The 16,368-nt window shown below is 49.5% G+C and overlaps 1 protein-coding gene and 2 long non-coding RNA genes across 6 annotated transcripts in view; 2 read left to right on the plus strand and 1 right to left on the minus strand.

The window, feature by feature from the left end:
- Positions 1-250: 250 nt before the first annotated feature.
- On the plus strand, positions 251-5,941 carry LOC115509981. The gene is made up of 2 exons (XR_003967556.1): positions 251-515; positions 5,612-5,941. It is a non-coding gene; the product is annotated as an uncharacterized LOC115509981 (long non-coding RNA).
- Positions 5,367-9,384, minus strand: LOC115509980. Its single transcript, XR_003967555.1, has 2 exons — positions 8,723-9,384; positions 5,367-5,894 (listed from the first exon to the last, which is right to left on the minus strand). It is a non-coding gene; the product is annotated as an uncharacterized LOC115509980 (long non-coding RNA).
- The window catches only part of UBE2V1 (ubiquitin conjugating enzyme E2 V1), a 30,850-nt gene continuing 22,684 nt past the window's right edge, over positions 8,203-16,368 (plus strand). Inside the window, exon 1 of one of the 4 annotated variants that reach the window (XM_030309414.1) lies at positions 8,203-8,307. In XM_030309414.1, the coding sequence (XP_030165274.1) occupies positions 8,286-8,307 (22 nt within the window). In that variant the 5' untranslated portion in view covers positions 8,203-8,285. Of the gene's footprint in view, positions 8,308-8,582; positions 8,735-9,531; positions 9,661-16,368 lie in introns of those variants that run through there. The other 3 variants (XM_030309413.1, XM_030309415.1, XM_030309416.1) reach the window with 3 other exon arrangements.

Raw genomic sequence — 16,368 nt, forward strand, 5'->3', positions numbered from 1 at the left:
GCTTGGCCAGCTGAGCCACCCAGGCGCCCCAGATAAAGCTTTGCCCTGAAAGTATGCCCACCACTAGACTTGATTTGTGACTGTCCGAGGGGATCCCAAAAGGAAGGGGAATTAGAGTTCAATTCATTAATGACAAAATAGCTTAAGTAAAAATAGCTAAAATCATTTTTATTAACTCCTATAATAACTGAAAAGTTGAGTTAATAACTGACTTAAGGTTTGGCAGGACCCAAGGGTTCACATGATTCACCAGACCTTGGTCAATCTACTTCCGTTTTTCTCTTGAGTTGAGACTTGAGATTGGACCAGCTCTGCAATCTCAGTGGAAAAGTTTCCCCGCCCAGTGGCCGCAGCAGAAGCCCAGGCCAGGCTCCCACTGGGACAGATTGTGTCTTGTGGTGGTTCGTGGTTCTGATTGGCCAGGTTTGAAACAGGTTCACCCGGAATTGCAGGGATGGGAACAACACTTCCCAAGCCACAGGATGAGAGGAGGGAGATGGTTCCCAAAAGAAAAGGTAAGGTGTTATCAAAGGAGGTCTACAGTGGATGGGGCAGCCAGCCAAACTCTGGAGGGGTCAGATAAGCAGCCTTGGGGCTGCAAGAGTTGGTTTCCCGTTCACAAGCCCCGGTGGGGAGACTGTCCAGGCCTAACAACCTGTGTTAATTACCCTGGCCCAGCAAAAATACAGCCTAAGTCCAGAGAGGTGAACTGGCTTGCCCAAGACGGCACAGCTGCTAAGGCAGAGCCAGGCCTCACACACAGACTTGTCTTGCTGCTCCTGAATCCCAGGGACTGGGAAAACACCTTCAGAACCAGAAGGAGTGTCCGGTCTGATTGTGTTGGGTCATTGTGAGATATGGGTGTTGCAAACAAGTGCCTGTGAGGGCTGGGCAGGGGGAAATGCTCATATCTGCTGAACACTTAACCACATGCCGGACTGCAGAGAGCTCCATACATCGGATCTGAGAGGTGAAGACACTTAGCCCCATTTGCAGATAAGGAAACTGAGGCACTGGGGTCAGGTAACAGGCCCACGGTCACATAGCTAGTAGGTGGCAGGGCTGGAATCCGAGCCCTGATGTGACCCGGAGCCCCTGTGCTTTCACACCTGCCTGTAGCCCCAGTGGAGGGATGGAAGTGAGGAGGCAGGTGGCAAGTGAGAAACGCGTCGAGAAAATAGCAACAGAGCAGGATGAGAAAGAGCAGCTGACACAGAGGGCTGGGATGCCCTGGAGACATCAGGCCCAGAGAGCAGCTGCTGCTCACACCAGCCGATTAAAGAGGAGCCAGAAATCCAGATTTTTAAAGATGTTGGCTCCATTTTTTAAACATACAGTAGACAAGGGCGCCAGGGTGGCTCAGCTGGTTAAGCCCTCAACCTCAGCTCAGGTCACGATCTCATGGCTGGTGAGTTCAAGCCCCGCATCAGGCTCTGTACTGACATCTCAGAGCCCGGAGCCTGCTTCTGATTCTGTGTCTCCCTCTCCCTCTGCCCCTCGCCCACTTGCACTCTGTCTCTGTCTCTCTCTCAAAAATACATATTAAAAAAATATATACAGTAGGCAAAATAAAACAGGTGTACGGGCTGACTTCTGCCCTCAGCTTCCCAGCTGGTGCGGGATGGCCTGCCTTTAGGTGGATTTGTGCTGCTATCTGGTGGCGGAGTGGGGCAGGTAGCAACGCAGGGCAAACGTGTATTTCCAGCTTGGCTGGGAATGCCCTGCATCCCCCTCTATGCTGGCTGCTTCTTCCAGGGGATCTTCGAGGGGCACCTGTCCCCAACTTTACCCCGCCCCCTTTTGATAAACCTAAATAATTTCAAGCTACCCTTTAAACTATTCTTTAATAGGTAATGCATGCGTAAGGTAAAGACTAAGAATCAAACAGAAGGATCTAGAGCAGGGGTCCACTGATGGCCACCCGTGAGCCAAAGCTGGCCCACTTGTTATTCTATGGCCCCAGGAGCATTTTTTTAAGTGGCTGGGGGGCAAAAAAGAATATTTCCTAACACATCAAGTTCAAATTTCAGTGTGGCCGTAAAGTTTTACTGGCACGCAGCCACACCCATTCATTTGCACATTGCCTAATACAGCGGCAAAGTTGAGAGCCAAATGGCCCTCAAAACCTAAAATATTTACTTATGTGGCCCCTTACCAAAAAAAAAAAAAAAAAATCTACCAACTCCTGGTCTAGAGTGAAGAGTAACGTGTTCCCACTCATGTTTTTCCAAGCCCTCAGTTTCCCTCCCCAGAAGCCATACTTCAACAAGTCCCTCGCAAATCCCTTGAACAGGCAGAGAGGCGTGCCCGGCCCCTGCTTTCACACGATCAGTAGAATATTATACACACAGTTCGGCAGCTTACCTTTTTTCACTTAGCGTATTTGGGAGACAATGTTAGATCAATACTTCCTTCCTCTTTTTGACAGCTGTGTAGCATTCCAACTTCATATTGGACTTTCATGTTTTAACTCGCCTTTTGTTGCACGTTGAGGTTGTTTCCAGTCTTGGGTAATACAAGACTGCTGTTATGTGCAGGGGAGAACCTGAGTCTTTGCTCATCGGGGCCAGCAGACCCCTGAGGGGTTAATTCCTAGGAACCGAATGGTTGGGCCCCGGGTGTCTGTGTTACATTTGGATAGTTCAGGCCAAATTGCTTTCCAATTGCCCATCTAAACTCACAACTTTTGAGAGTGCCAGTTTCCCCACACCCTTGCCAACACAGTGTGTTATCAAGTGTTTTGTTCTTTGCCAATCTGATAGGTGGTTTTAATTTGCATTTCTCTTACTCTCTTTCATTGAATCTAAGAGATCATTGATTGTAAGATGCATCCCGATTCCACAGATGTGCGAATGTAATAATGTGCATCTCAGAATCATTGAAATATAGTATGTTGAATGACCGCGGGTATCTTACCTCATTTCCTTACTCTGTACATGTCCTTTTCCTATTTTTTCTCGGGAGGCAGGGCAGTAGTGGTTAAGAGCTTGGGGTTCAAATCCGAGCTCTGCCACTTACAAGCTTGTAACTTTGGCCAAGTTACTAAACCTCTCTGTGTCTGTTTCCTCATCTGTAAGAAGAGATAACAGTACCTACCTTATAAGGTAGTTGTGAAGCTTAGATGAATTAATATATGCAAAATACTATGTTCCTGGAACGTAGTAAATGCTGCATAAATGTTCGCTATGATTAACATCTTTTCTTTTGGACTGTTTATCTTTTTTTTTTTTTTTTTTTTCCACAATGAGTTGCAAGGGCTCTTTATAATGTAGGGAAACTCACCCTTTGGTCCTACCCACCCCACCGCCCCAGACTTCTGGTTCTTATTTATTTTTCCCTGACCACAAAAGTAACATGATACAAAATTCAGACATTACAGAAATGAACTGTATAGGAAGAAGCCAACGGAAACAACTCAGATGTCCATCGAGAGGAGTGGGTAGATAAATTGTAACATCCCCCTATCCACCCACTCCCATCCCTTTTGGGTTTTACATACTTCAGCAACTTCATCAAATGTTAAATAAAACAGTTTCATGTTATGCTTCAGACACACCCCAGAGGGACATCATTCCATGTATGTGCCATGAAATGCCATTAGCAAGTGTGTTTCCCACACCCACTCAATCTCAGACCCCCTCCCCAGGCATTCTACTCTCTGTCTTCTGGGTGCCCACGATCCTTCCTGTGAACAATTTGTCAGCTTTACATTCTGTAGTTTGTATTATAAAAGCTGTAGCAGGAGGTTGGGGAGTTTTTTCTTAACTATAAATCGGAAATAGGATCATAAAATTATATAATGTTATCTATAAGCTGGCTACTCCAAGTGCGGTCTGCGCATCCCCTAGGGGCTTGTTAGAAATGCAGCATTTCAGCACAACCCCCACCCCCAAACACACATACAGAATCAGAATCTGCATTTTAACAAGACTCCTAGTGATTTGTGTGCACATTAGAGTTTTAAAAAGTATTGCTCGGGGGGCACCTGGGTGGTGCAGTCAGTTAGGCATCCGACTTCAGCTCAGGTCGTGATCTCACAGTTTGTGAGTTTCTGTGCTGCCTGCTCAGAGCCTGGAGCCTGTTTGGGATCCTGTGTGTGTTCTCTCTCTCTGCTCCTCCCCTGCTTGTGCGTACTCTCTCTCTCAAAAATAAATAGACATTTAAAAAATATATTGTTCTAGGGGCGCCTGGGTGGCTCAGTCGGTTAAGTGGCCAACTTCGGCTCAGGTCATGGTCTAATGGTCCGTGAGTTCGAGCCCCGCGTCGGGCTCTGTGCTGACGGCTCAGAGCCTGGAGCCTGTTTCAGATTCTGTGTCTCCCTCTCTCTGACCCTCCCCTGTTCATGCTCTGTCTCTCCCTGTCTCAAAAATAAATAAAATGTTAAAAAAAAATAAAAAATATATTGTTCTAAAAAATATATTGTTCTAAAAAATAATACTGTAGGCTTCAGCAAGTATGCTGCATTTTTTACATTTTGAAATGTAAAAATGCAGGAGGCATTTTTTCTTAACTATACCTGTGAGGCACTCATGCCTTTCACATCACACAGATTCCCAAACTGCCCAGATGTTTTCCCACCTTGTTGAGAATAGTGTTTGACTGAACGCTAGGGAACAGGCCACATGTGTCTCTTCACTGGAGCACTGTGCAGCCTCCTGTACCTACCAGGTATGCTTTTGACTGTAAATAGCGAAAACCTACCTTTAAGAGCAGCTTCAGCAATAAAGACACTTATCTCACATCTTACGAAATCTTAAGAAACCTGTAGGTAGACAGCCCCGGGATTCCTTCAGCAGCCCAACCACATCATCCGAGGTCCTAGCTCTTGCCATCTTCCTGTGCTAGCACCTTCTTTCTCTGTACACCTGTAATGTACCATAGACTTGTGGCCTCTTGATCGCCACAGCCCCAACCATCAAAAAACCTCCTTTTATAGGATGGAGGAAAAGGGACAAAAAGAAGCTTTCTCCTCAGTTATTCTTAAGGGAGGGAAACTTTCCAAACACGTCCCCTCCTCAACTCATTGGCGGGAAAGAACTAGGTGACCTGCGCACCCTGGGACCAATCACTGGCAAAAGGAAATGGTTGTGCCAGTGATTAGCTTGGATTCACACCTGGAACCGGACCTTCAGCCTCCTAAACAAAACCAGCTATGTGGGCACGAAGGGACATGGTGACTGAACGCAGTCAACGGAGTCCAACACACCCCCTCTCTGGCTCCCCGCCTCCAACCTTGCTGCCGCCCCATTCAATCTCCTCAAGGCCGCCAGGCTGCAATTGGTAAAAAATGCAACCCCGCCCACGCTTTCCCCCAAATCTCCCAAGCTCCCCGGAGGAAACGGCAGGTGCCCCAGGGTTCAGAGAACTGAATTCCAAACCTGATTTTATGCCTTCCTTGTTGTGGGATCCTGGGAAAGCATTCCTACGCTTCTGAGCCTCAGTTTCCTTATCTGACAAATAGAGATGATAAAAGCTTCTTTGCAAGGGTCATTGAGGATTAATAAGAAAAATAATAGCTAATACTTATACGGCACTCGCTCTGTGTCAAGGCCTTCTCTAAATTCTTTAGTTCCATTAACCATTTTAATTTTCCCAACAATCCGATAAACAGGACTCTTGTCCTGTAAACAGCTACCAGCTCCAGCGCAAGGCGGAGATGAGGCGCAGGCACCCGCCGAATCCGGCTCGGGGGACTGGCTGCGACTTCCGAAAGAGGGGATGGAGCTTCTCGGAGGGAGCTTCAGCGCCGAGGACCACAACTCCCGGCAGGCTCCGCGACGCCGCTGAACTACAATAACCAGCATGCCCCGGACCGTCGGGTTTAACCTATTCCTCCTGCAAGGTGTTCCGCACCGGAATTTGCTCTACTGTGACTTTTGCTTGCAGAAATTCCCCTAGAGAACCAAGGAATCTATGCGAGTAAACGTTTAGGAGCATCGTGGATAAATGGCTTGTGTTTTCATCCTCACTCCTTCACCTGTCAGCTGAGTCTGTTTTCTCATCTCTAAAATGGGGATGTCCCTAGAATTTGCCGCATCCAGTTGCTGAAAGGTTTGAAAACTGGAAATGACGGCTTGGTAAATATCAGCTAGCGTCCCCTCCTCCCTCTGTGCTAAAGAGTTTTATCAAAGCATTTCATCTCTACAGCAACCCTATGAGGTTGATACTATCAACCCCGCCCCCCCCCCTTTTCAGAAGGGGGAACTGATGCCAAAAGAGATTCAAGTCTCTTTCCTAAAGTCACAAAGCAAAGGGAGTGGTGAAGGAAGACAGAAACCCAGAAATTTTCACTCTGGAGGTGAGTCCACTTTAGGAGCCCAAATGCTTCCCACTTGCTACTGAGGCTTTCCAATGACCCAGAGTCCAAGGCAAATATTTTCTGTGCTCTTCAAGATAAACTTGAATCACGTGATAAACGGGACACTCTCAAGGTGATTACCTGTTGCCAGGCTGGGAAGGAGACGCACGTGGCACTTTGAGAATCAATTATAGCTGAATCCGACCAGGTTGGAGAAATCAAGGAAAGTTTCCCTGAGGGGGTGATGCTGGATCTGAAAACTGAAGAGCGGAAGGGCGAAGAGCAAAGAGCGAGCTCAGGCAAAAGCCCTAAGGGTAGAGGGCACGTGTTGCAGAGGGCTTGAAAAAGGCCAGTGTTGCTGGAGAGGTAGAGGCAAGTCTCAGAGGTACAGGCTGTGTTAGGAGGGGGGAAAGAGGCACCCAGGGTGCAAATTTTAGGGAAGTATTCACTTGCAGGACAGTGCAGGGGCAGAAGTGAGACCTAAGACTAAAAGTCTCCTTAAATGAGGCTTAAGTGAAAGCTCTAGACATCTCACAGGTGTCTTACTGGTCCCGCCCTAGGCCTTTGGTTAGGGTGGCCATCCATCGTGGTTTGCCCAGAAGAGTCCTGTTGTCCTGGCACGATTATACCGGGCCTTCTTTGAATCCGACGTTCCTCTTAGTCGGAGGAGCATTCTATGGTCACGTGACTTGTAGAGCCTATCTTATCACAAGGAAATGGGGAGCCACTGAAAGATTTAACTGAAGGGCGTTTTGAGCAAATTCTGCCTGCCACACAGAGACTGGACCATGGGGGCAAGAATAAAGGGTGCTGAGGTCACCCAAGTGGGAGACAAGGACAGCCTATCCTAAGTAAGAGAAATAAATGGAGCCGAGAAATGCTTAGGAGGCACTGCTGTCAGAACCAGGTGATGCAATGGATGTGCTGGATGAGAGCTTCCCATTTCCTTGTTGCCTGTTCTGAAAGTCCCCGTCCTTCCTCTGCCAGGGTTAGCTGTGTTACCTTGAGGCAGTCCCTTTACCTCGCAGCTTGTTTGTACATCCGTTTCAGGGCTTCTAAGACCATTTACAATAAAGGAGCAGTCCCTTTTTGGATTTAATATATATTTGCAAACATGTGTCTGTAGGACCTTTGCACATGCTGCTCCCTACCTCCTAATCATTCAGTTTCAGTTTCAATGTGACCACTTTAGGAGGCCCCTCTGCTGCCCCGTCCCTGCTTTACTCTCCGTCCTATCATAGTTATATATTCTTTCCTATTTCTTTGTTAACTGGCTATCTCCGATTAAAATGTAAGCCCGCAAGAGCAGACTTCAGGGGTATGTATCCATTCCCACAACCTAGCACAGCGCCTAGCACATAGTTGTTCTTAGTAAATATTTCTTTGGATGAATAAATGGATTGATAAGTGAATGAATGAATGAGTGAATGCTTTCCCTGACAACTTAATGCCCCCCAACATTCTCTGGCCAGGGAGCATGGATCCTGGAAGCAAGACATTTCTGGCCTGGGTTCAAATTCAGACTTAGTCACTTAACTGCTAAATTGTGATAAATCGCTTAACCCTCCTCAGCTTCATTTTTCACATTAATCCCGACCTGGTAGAAATATTGCGAGGCTCCAGCTAGATAGGAAAACGCTCGCAGCGAAATAGGTAACTTTTTTTAAGCTTTCTTTTCTTCTGTATCTTTCATAATCGAGTCCTCCCAAGTCCGATCACCCCCGCCCTTCTCACCAAGCACCTCAATAACTCCCTCGCACCCGAGCCTGGAGGGACATGCAGGTTGCTGGGCCCTCCCGCACACAAATCACGTTTCCTCCCTCTCTGAAAAGGCAGGGAAAAAACCTTCCCGGCAACGGGTCGCGCGGTCGGCGTAGCGGGCGTCAGCGGTGTCGTCTGCGCAGGCGCGGACGCCTGCGCAGAAGGGCCCGGGGAAACGGGTGGGGGGGTGAAGAAGGGGCCGGCCTTCGAGCGACAGCGACGCAAGATGGCAGCCACCACGGGCTCGGGTGAGCTGGGGCGCCGGACCCGGCCTGCTGAGGGGGCGCGGGCTTGGGCCAGGGACTGGGGACCCGCAAAGGCCCTAGCAGCGGGACCAGGGCCTCTGCGCTGCCTCTGTCCGCTGGGCTCCGCGGCGGCGACCCTGGCGGCCAGAGTGGGGAGGAGGAGCAGGCGGTGGCCGGAAGCACGGGCGGGGGCCTGAGGGGCCTGTGGGCGGCGCGGCGGGGCTCACAGGCTTCCCCGGGCGGCGTGAGGGCCCTGTTGGGAGGAAGGACCCGGCCCCAAGGCAATGCTGAGCGGCCGGAGCTATCGAGGGGCGAGCCCAGAGGCACTCCTGAGGAGACGAGGCTGGCGGCTCTGGGGGAGATCCAGGGGTCCCCTAGAGGATAAGGAAGCGCCCCTAAATGGATGAGAGTCCTTTACCGGGTGATGGAGGTCCGAGTGAGGGGGTAGCCATCCTTGGGATGTCCGTTTGGCGGGGACTTCAGAGAACCCCTTAGGATGGATGGAAGGAGAAAACGATCTCAAGGGGGTGACCGAGGATCCTCCATTGGTTAAGGGGACGGCTCCAGCGTTAGTTTGGGGGATGGGGTTAGCCGAGGAAATCTCTATGTCGCTTGGAAAGGGGGCGTCTTGGCGTGGCTGGTTTTGGCGGAGCGGGGGGGATTAAGGGCATCAGGACTGGCGAAGTGAGAAGGGAAAACGATCTCTCAGATTCCAAAGGGGAATGACCCCATCGTTATCAGGCTTTTCTTTGAGGAGACATGTTAGGTTTTAGGAGCCAAGCTCTGAGTGGGGCAGCGGTGGGAACTTTCGACATTGGGTGAATTGGAAGCCCTGGGGGTACCTGTTCGGTGCGGGAGGTCCACCGAGGGAAGCCACATGCGATGGTTGAGAGTGGGGGAAAGTTCAGAGATGTTTCTCTCCGAAAAGAAAAATCTCCTCTCTCGGGTGAGGGAAGCATACCCTAGTAGTGCCTGTTTTACGGAGACTGTCACTCCGTTCCACTCCTTTGGATGTTGGGAAAAGATAAGTGGGTTCAGCTCAGCAGTTCCCTATTGAGTGGATGGGTATGGGGAGAGGGACAAGTGAAATGAGAAGTCTGGGTGACTGGGGCAGGAAAGCTGAGCAAATCCCCATCTCCAGGATGCAGCAGAGGGAATAAGGGGGCTGTACTTTGGAGGAGGGGGAGTGCTCCCAGTCTCGTGTAGGTAGAGGGAAGCAGCATTTATTTTGAGACTGGATTCGCTGTTCTACACTCTTTAGATGGGCCAGAGGATCAGATCACGAAGAGTCCGTTTCCGAGTTAACGTTCCGCAAATGGGCATCAGGGGATGGACTCAGATGGCCTTCTTGAGGAGGTAGGGTGAGGATTAGCTGGGGGAGGTCCCCCAGAGACGCTGATAAGGTAAGAGAGAATCCAGAAGTGCAGGATTTGGGGGAAGACTCAGTGTCCCCCTTATGGAGAGGCGGCTGTACCTGTCGGCCAAGGAGGTCCTCTCAAATGCGGGGACAACGGGTGACCTCTGATGAAGCAGGCAGGGCCGCCAGCCCGGCTACTGAAATCCTCTGGCTAGTTAAGGCCACAGCATCAGCACTGTCAGGGGAGGTGACCTAAAGGGAACGGGGCGATGGGAGTCCCGTCTTTCCGGGGCGATGCGCCTCCAGTGTCCCAGGGAGCCATCCTTGTCTGTTGCAGTGGCCGTGGAGGGGATTGGCTGTAGGGGTTCAGACCGAAGTGACCTGTCACAAGCTGCCTTTTAAACTTAATGCAGTGGGGTCCTCCGGGGGGAGGGAGGAGACCACACATCCTTTTCCTGGAGTTTGGTTTCAGCTGGAATAGTGCTGAGTCAACTCGTCTTGCACGATACTGCCACAGAAGAGAGAGGCTGAGTCAGGCCAGCCTGCTGTGGGAAACTTCGCACCAGAATAGCACCCCTGTCAGGTTGCTAGGAAGTGGGGGGCACAGCGTGCCCGTGGCAGCCAGCGTTATGGTTGCGTTGCAGCTCGGCCCTGTGTGCAGGCACTTGAGATTGGCCACCTACAGTCCGGCTTAGCAGCTACTTGATTCTAACTTCTTGAGGCCCTGCCAGTTGATGATTGCTTCATAAATGCTACTGCAGTCAGATCAAACCTCATCGGCTGCTGTCCTAATGTCAAGAGCACTTGGCGTGGTTTGGGTGACAAGGAGCAGGCTTCCAGGTGCTCCAACACAGGCTTCCCGAAAGTCCTTTGTCTGTTTATTCAACAGATGTTTATCGAGGGCCTGTTGTGTCCCATTGTGAACGGTGGGTGAGAGAGACACAGCCCCTGGCCTTCAGGAGCTTCCACTCTAGTCAGGAAGAAAGCCGCCAAAGGAGTAAATAATGATTAAGGGCAGTTTCAGATAGCAGTTGGCGCTACGAAGGAAATTGTGCGATGTGATCAAGAGCAGGTGGGGAGGTGATCTGGGAAGATGACATTTGAACGGTTAGAAGGGATGGCAGGAGCCAGCCCGACAGTGTGTATCGTAGGCAGGGGAGGCGGGGACAGTGAGTGCAAAGGCCTCATGGCAGGACCAAGCTCAGTGTCCTGAAAGAACAGATTAAAGGCCTTCCTGTGCAAGAGAGGCTTGCTAAGGAGATGAGTTGAAGAGCTCTAGCTTTGGATTTTATTAAGTGTGAAGGAAAGCCATCGAGTGAGCGAGTGGTATGCATTAGGCCTTCAGTAACTGTTTGTTGAATGAATGAATGAATGAACGAACGAGTCTTAAAAGGAGGGGAACAACACAATCTGGCCTGTGCAGAGTGCCGAGGGTAGAAGCAGAAGGGCCTTAGTTGGGTTAAACCAAAACGAATGTTCAGGCTTCTGCTCTCTAACCCTGAGAAGTCACTCAGGTTGGTCAGGGGCCCCGAGGCCTTCCTTAGGTTTCGAACCAGCCACCTGATTAACCTGTGCCCTCGTTGCCAGGAAACAGCTGGGAAGCCTGTGAGTTCCTGTAAAGGGCTGCCCTTCATTTTCTTTTGGTCCAACACCTTGGCATCTCCCTTGGTTCTGTGCTGCGTGAGTTCTGCATAGACCCTAGAGGGTGGTACTGTGAAAAGCCCCCGAGACTCCTTCAGGATGCCCGTGCTGTGGCGGGTGACTGCCTCTGCCGTGGCCAGGATTGCGGGACCTCAGGCCCTTGGCTGCCAGGTCCTTCGTCTCACCCAGCATCCCACGGGCTTCCCTGACAGTTGCCCAGCAAACCTGAGTGCCCCAAGAGTAACCCCTGATGGGGTGTGATTTTAAGTTTGCATTCGCTGGAGTGGCCTCCTCTACACATTCAGCATACGTGCAGACTTGACCGTGTGGGCAGTGGGGGCTCAGGAGCCCTCCGTTCCATTCAGGGGTGTTCCCAGAGAGCTGGAGATGGGAGATGAGAGCCTGTGGTCCGGGAAGTTGGGCTTGGTCCTGTGTGTCTCGCTGTGTGAACGTCTTGTGCCGCTTGTGGCCGCCTGCCTCTTGTACAGCGTGGGCCCTGCGTTCGGGAGAACCGCTCACCTGCCTCGCGCTCCGCTGGTGGAGGGGAAGCGCTGTGTTGGGCCAGTACGGCCTGTTGCTCTCTTCAGGGATTCCCAAGGTTAATCGTGACGATTGTGATGTTCCCCTTCGTGGGAACTTTCGAACCGTGCTTTTCACTCCAGCACACGCTCTCTCTCCTGCCCCTTCCCTCTCACCTGAACTGTAGCTACAGTACTTTGATGAAGGTGGAATACAAAAGGTGAAGTCGGGAATCCTCTGTTTAATTCCGAAAGGCCCCAGTTGAAGGACGGAGCAGTGTATTTGGTGGAGTAAACGTTTAACACTAAAATACTTCAGAGTTTTCCGGGTAATTTGACTTCCCTGTTATGTCATGTCATGCAATGCTCCACAGCCTAATGGGCTAACCAGGGAAAGTGCTGTCCCCACGTCATTGCTGAGGGAGACTGGTGGCTGAGCGGTGGCACTGAGACTAGAGCCCCGGGGTTTTGCTCCACCGCCCTCCCCAACCCTCTCCAGTGCCTTAGCAAAGAAACGGAAAGGCCTGGAGTTGGGCGTATGCCCTTCCTGGGTCTTGGGGTGTTTCGTTGATCTTGGTGAGAGAAAGGGCTTTAAAGAGAAGGGTCTGCAGCTGTAGCAGGGTCCCTTGTTACAGGAACCCTGGCCACTGTTTGTCCCATTCTGGGTAACGTGCTGTCCTGTGAGCGTGAAATCCACTTTTAAGGAAGTTCTTTCTTGTGCCTTATACTCGGTACCTCATACTCACTGGGCTTGGGGCCCCTCGTGTCACGTACGAAGCAGGACTTGTCTTCCATCACGTGCAGGCCCTTCAGACTTCTTTTGAAAGATTACTTCTGGGGCTGACTGTGTGCTAGACGCGGGTTTCAATTCCGTCAAATTAAATGATCTCAGTCCTCCCGGCAGAAATTTGAGACCCGTGTCTGTCCTGAAGGTGAGAAAATAGGCCCAGAGAGGGGAAAGGACTTGCCCGGGGCGCAGAGCCAGTGATGTGTAGAGCGAGGGTGCAGGGCCTGGGGCAGTTCTGCTCCAGGGCGCTTGCTCTCGGCCGTATTCTCATTCTTCCAGCCCCCTTTGCCTTCTCTCCAGCCAGGCATCTCACATTCCTTCAGCCCCTCACAGGTCTGTTGACATTTCCGACTCGGCCAAGTGTCTTTCACGGGTGGATAGTCGAGGCCCTCAGGTAGGATTCTTTCCTCACCCTTCCACCCACCCATCACAAGTCCAGAAGGTATAACCCAACGAGAGATGCCCGATCCTCCTCTCCATCTCTACTCTTGCCATTCTTGCCCAACCAGAACCATCTGTCTCTCCCCTGGAAGACTGCAGAAGCCAGCTTCCGGTCTTGCCCTTTTCCAGTCCGTTCTCTAGAGGAGGCGCATGAACTCTTGCAGACCGAAAGCGGAAACCGCCACTCCCCTGCAGAAAGCCCTCAGAATCAAATCACCCTGCGCTTAGAATCAAGTCATTCTCTTTTCTGAGGCGCAGACGGCCCTCTGTGATCTGGGTCTTGCCCACCCCCTGACCTCATGTGGTATCACGCACACCTCTGCTCTTGCTCCGACCCCTTTGGGAATGCTCTGCCCCCACATCTTCACGTGATTGGCTGCTTCTTGTTCTTCCGGTCTCCTCTCTCCAGAAAGGCCATCCCTAACGACCCCCATTCGGTGTAGTCTTTTGAGTCATTATCACATGTCTCCTCTGTCCTAAAGCACTCACCTTGGGGCACCTGGGTGGCTCAGTGGGTTAAACATCCAACTTCGACTCCGGTCATGATCTTGTGGTTCGTGATTTCAAGCCTCACGTCGGGCTCTGTGCCGACAGCTCAGGGCCTGGAGCCTGCTTCGGATTCTGTGTCTCCCTCTCTCTCTGCCCCTCCCCTGCTCGTGCTCCTATGTCCTCGGCACCCAGCACAGTCCCTTTCCCTAACATAGTAGGTGCTCGGTAAATATTTGTTGACTGTTGCAGTGAATTAATCAAAGGTCTCACCTTGATGTGGCCAATACGTAAATTTGACAGATTTTGGAGGAACAGTGTGTCTGATAAGACAGAAGCAAAAGTGACTGACTCTTCAGCTTTTCAAAAAGAAAAGCCCTTGTCCTGATTAGTTGGTATTTCTAAAGGGACTTTAGCATAGACTTAACTCTGTCCTCTCCTTCCCTAACTGTCCCGACACACTTCCCACATCTTATTCTTTGTCTCCACCCCTGTCAGAAAATCTGGTCCTTGTCCCTGGCCACCCTAGTGTCAGAGAAACACAAGGTCTCGTAATTTGTCACCAGCTGTCGGTTGTCCCATTGTGTGGACTGTAAAGATAGATCGCCACTGTTTCTTCCCCTGGATTGGCAGTTCTTGAACTAATGTGCATCCGCATCACCAGGATTGCTTGTTCAGTTGCTGGGCTCCACCCTTAGAGTCCCAGATCCAGGAGTTCTGTAGTGTGTTGTAGTGTTCTGGGATGGGGCTGCGAATTTACATTTCTAGTGGGTTCCCAGATGATGTGTAGGCTGCAGGGCTGGGGACCATACTCGGAGGACCATTGCTGTAGAGGAGAGAAAACACCTCCTCTGGGCAGGCACTAACTAGGGAGCCAGACTGCACTGGCCAGTTGCTCAGGAATAAAAGTTACCCGCTGCCAACTTTCTGTCTACTTTTCAGGAACATTGAAGCTGGTGCATCACCTTCCAGGCCTCCTTATTTTCCAAGACAGAAGCAGCACCAGACTCCTAGCTCAGTTCACTATCTTCTTAAAATAGGCAACCAAACCAGTTTTAACTGGCAACTTTCAGGAGAAACCTGTGAGGCTTGGTCAGGCCAGGGTTTTCCAAGATTGCATGTTGTATAATAGCAGCTGCTTGGTGGCCGTGATTTTCCCAAAAGATGTTTTAAAGGGCTTCAAATCCATTTCGTACCACAAATATTTTAATAGGTGGCTGTGTTTCATATTACTGCATTAAATGTTTTACTATGACATGGTATAAAACCCTATCAAATATTCATGCTTTTTCAACCTGGTTGTCATATTTTCTTTGTAATATCCTGCAGCTGCTGACTTTTCAGTTTATATTTAGCCGGGAGAATAACTGGCTGACTTTCGATACTGACACAGATCCAGGAAAAATCCTTCTGGAAAGAATTCTGAAGTAACAGGAACAAATATTTTCTTTTTAAAAATCTTGGATTACTGTGGTATTTTAGCACCTTGGTGAAGTTATCTTAACATTTTCATGTTAACTTTTTAATAGTTTATTAAGATTAGTTAAGAGTTCATTTTTACATCCTCTGTATTGCCCCTTGAAGCTGTTTCTCCAGCTGTCTTTTGGTGTCAGATTCACACAGATATTAGGAATCTTAAGATTTAGGTTGATTCAGTAGATTAAAAAGCCATAGCAATTAAACATATATTAGAGCATTCTTAAGTTTTTCTGATCTGTTATGCTTCAGTTCTTCGACATGTGTGGATTTAATTTTTAAATATATTCGCTGAAGAAGCACCTGGGTGGCTCGTTCAGTTAAGTGTCCATCTGTTGGTTTTGGCTCAGGTGATGATCTTACAGTTCATGAGTTCAAGCCCTGCATCGGGCTTTGAGCTGACAGCACAGAGCCTGCTTGGGATCCTCTGTCTTCGTCTTTCTGTGCCCCTTCCGTGCTTGTGCTCTCTCTCAAACATAAGTAAACATTTAAATATATTCAGTGAAATCCTATGTTAAAATTAGGGTATCACGATTTTAAGCTTATACTCTCCATTTGGGATGGGATGAAGTCCTAACTTATGACTGGTGCACTCACAAGGTCTATAGGATCCATCCATCCATCCATTTATTTATTTATTTATTTATTTATTTATTTAATATTTTATTTTTAAGTAATCTCTACCCAACATGGGGCTCAAACTCACAGCCCCAGGATCAAGAGTCACATGGTTTACCGACTGAGCCAGTCAGGCACCCCTGAATTCCACCAATATTTGGATTTATATCCCTGGATAGGCCCTGAAGTTCTAGCACTAGGGCATAGTCAGGCCATTTGGAGTTGAGTGTGCTTGCTTTGTAGAAAATACTGATGTAATAACTTCACACACAGTTTCTATGGTTTAGAATATCAGTAACATGCTTTCATATATGTTTTCTGAAACAAAGTTCATTTTGTAGTGAAGAATCCTTTGACCTGTGTGGTTTGGGTAAAAAACCAATTTTCCTTCATTTAAAAAAAAAATGTAGGTTTCCCTGAAAGTATCTATTATACTTGATTTAAAAAAGCTAGTTATCAATTTTTAATGATCTCAAAAGACGTTAGGTATCTCCGTTACGTGGTAGCAGTGTTCAGTGTCTTGGCCACATAGACCATGTTAGAGTTTATGGTGGGAAAGGAAGAGTTGGGTTGCGTGGGGGCTCAGTTGGTTGAGCGTCCACCTCTTGATTTTGGCTCAGGTCATGAACTCCCAGTTTGTGGGATCGAGCCCCACATCAGACTTTGCGCTGACAGTGCAGAGCCTGCTTGGGATTCCCTCTCCCTCTCTCTCTCCCTCCCTCCCTCTCTCTCTCTCTCCC

The sequence above is a fragment of the Lynx canadensis genome, chromosome A3 (assembly GCF_007474595.2).
Source record: "Lynx canadensis isolate LIC74 chromosome A3, mLynCan4.pri.v2, whole genome shotgun sequence".
NCBI lineage: Eukaryota > Metazoa > Chordata > Mammalia > Carnivora > Felidae > Lynx > Lynx canadensis.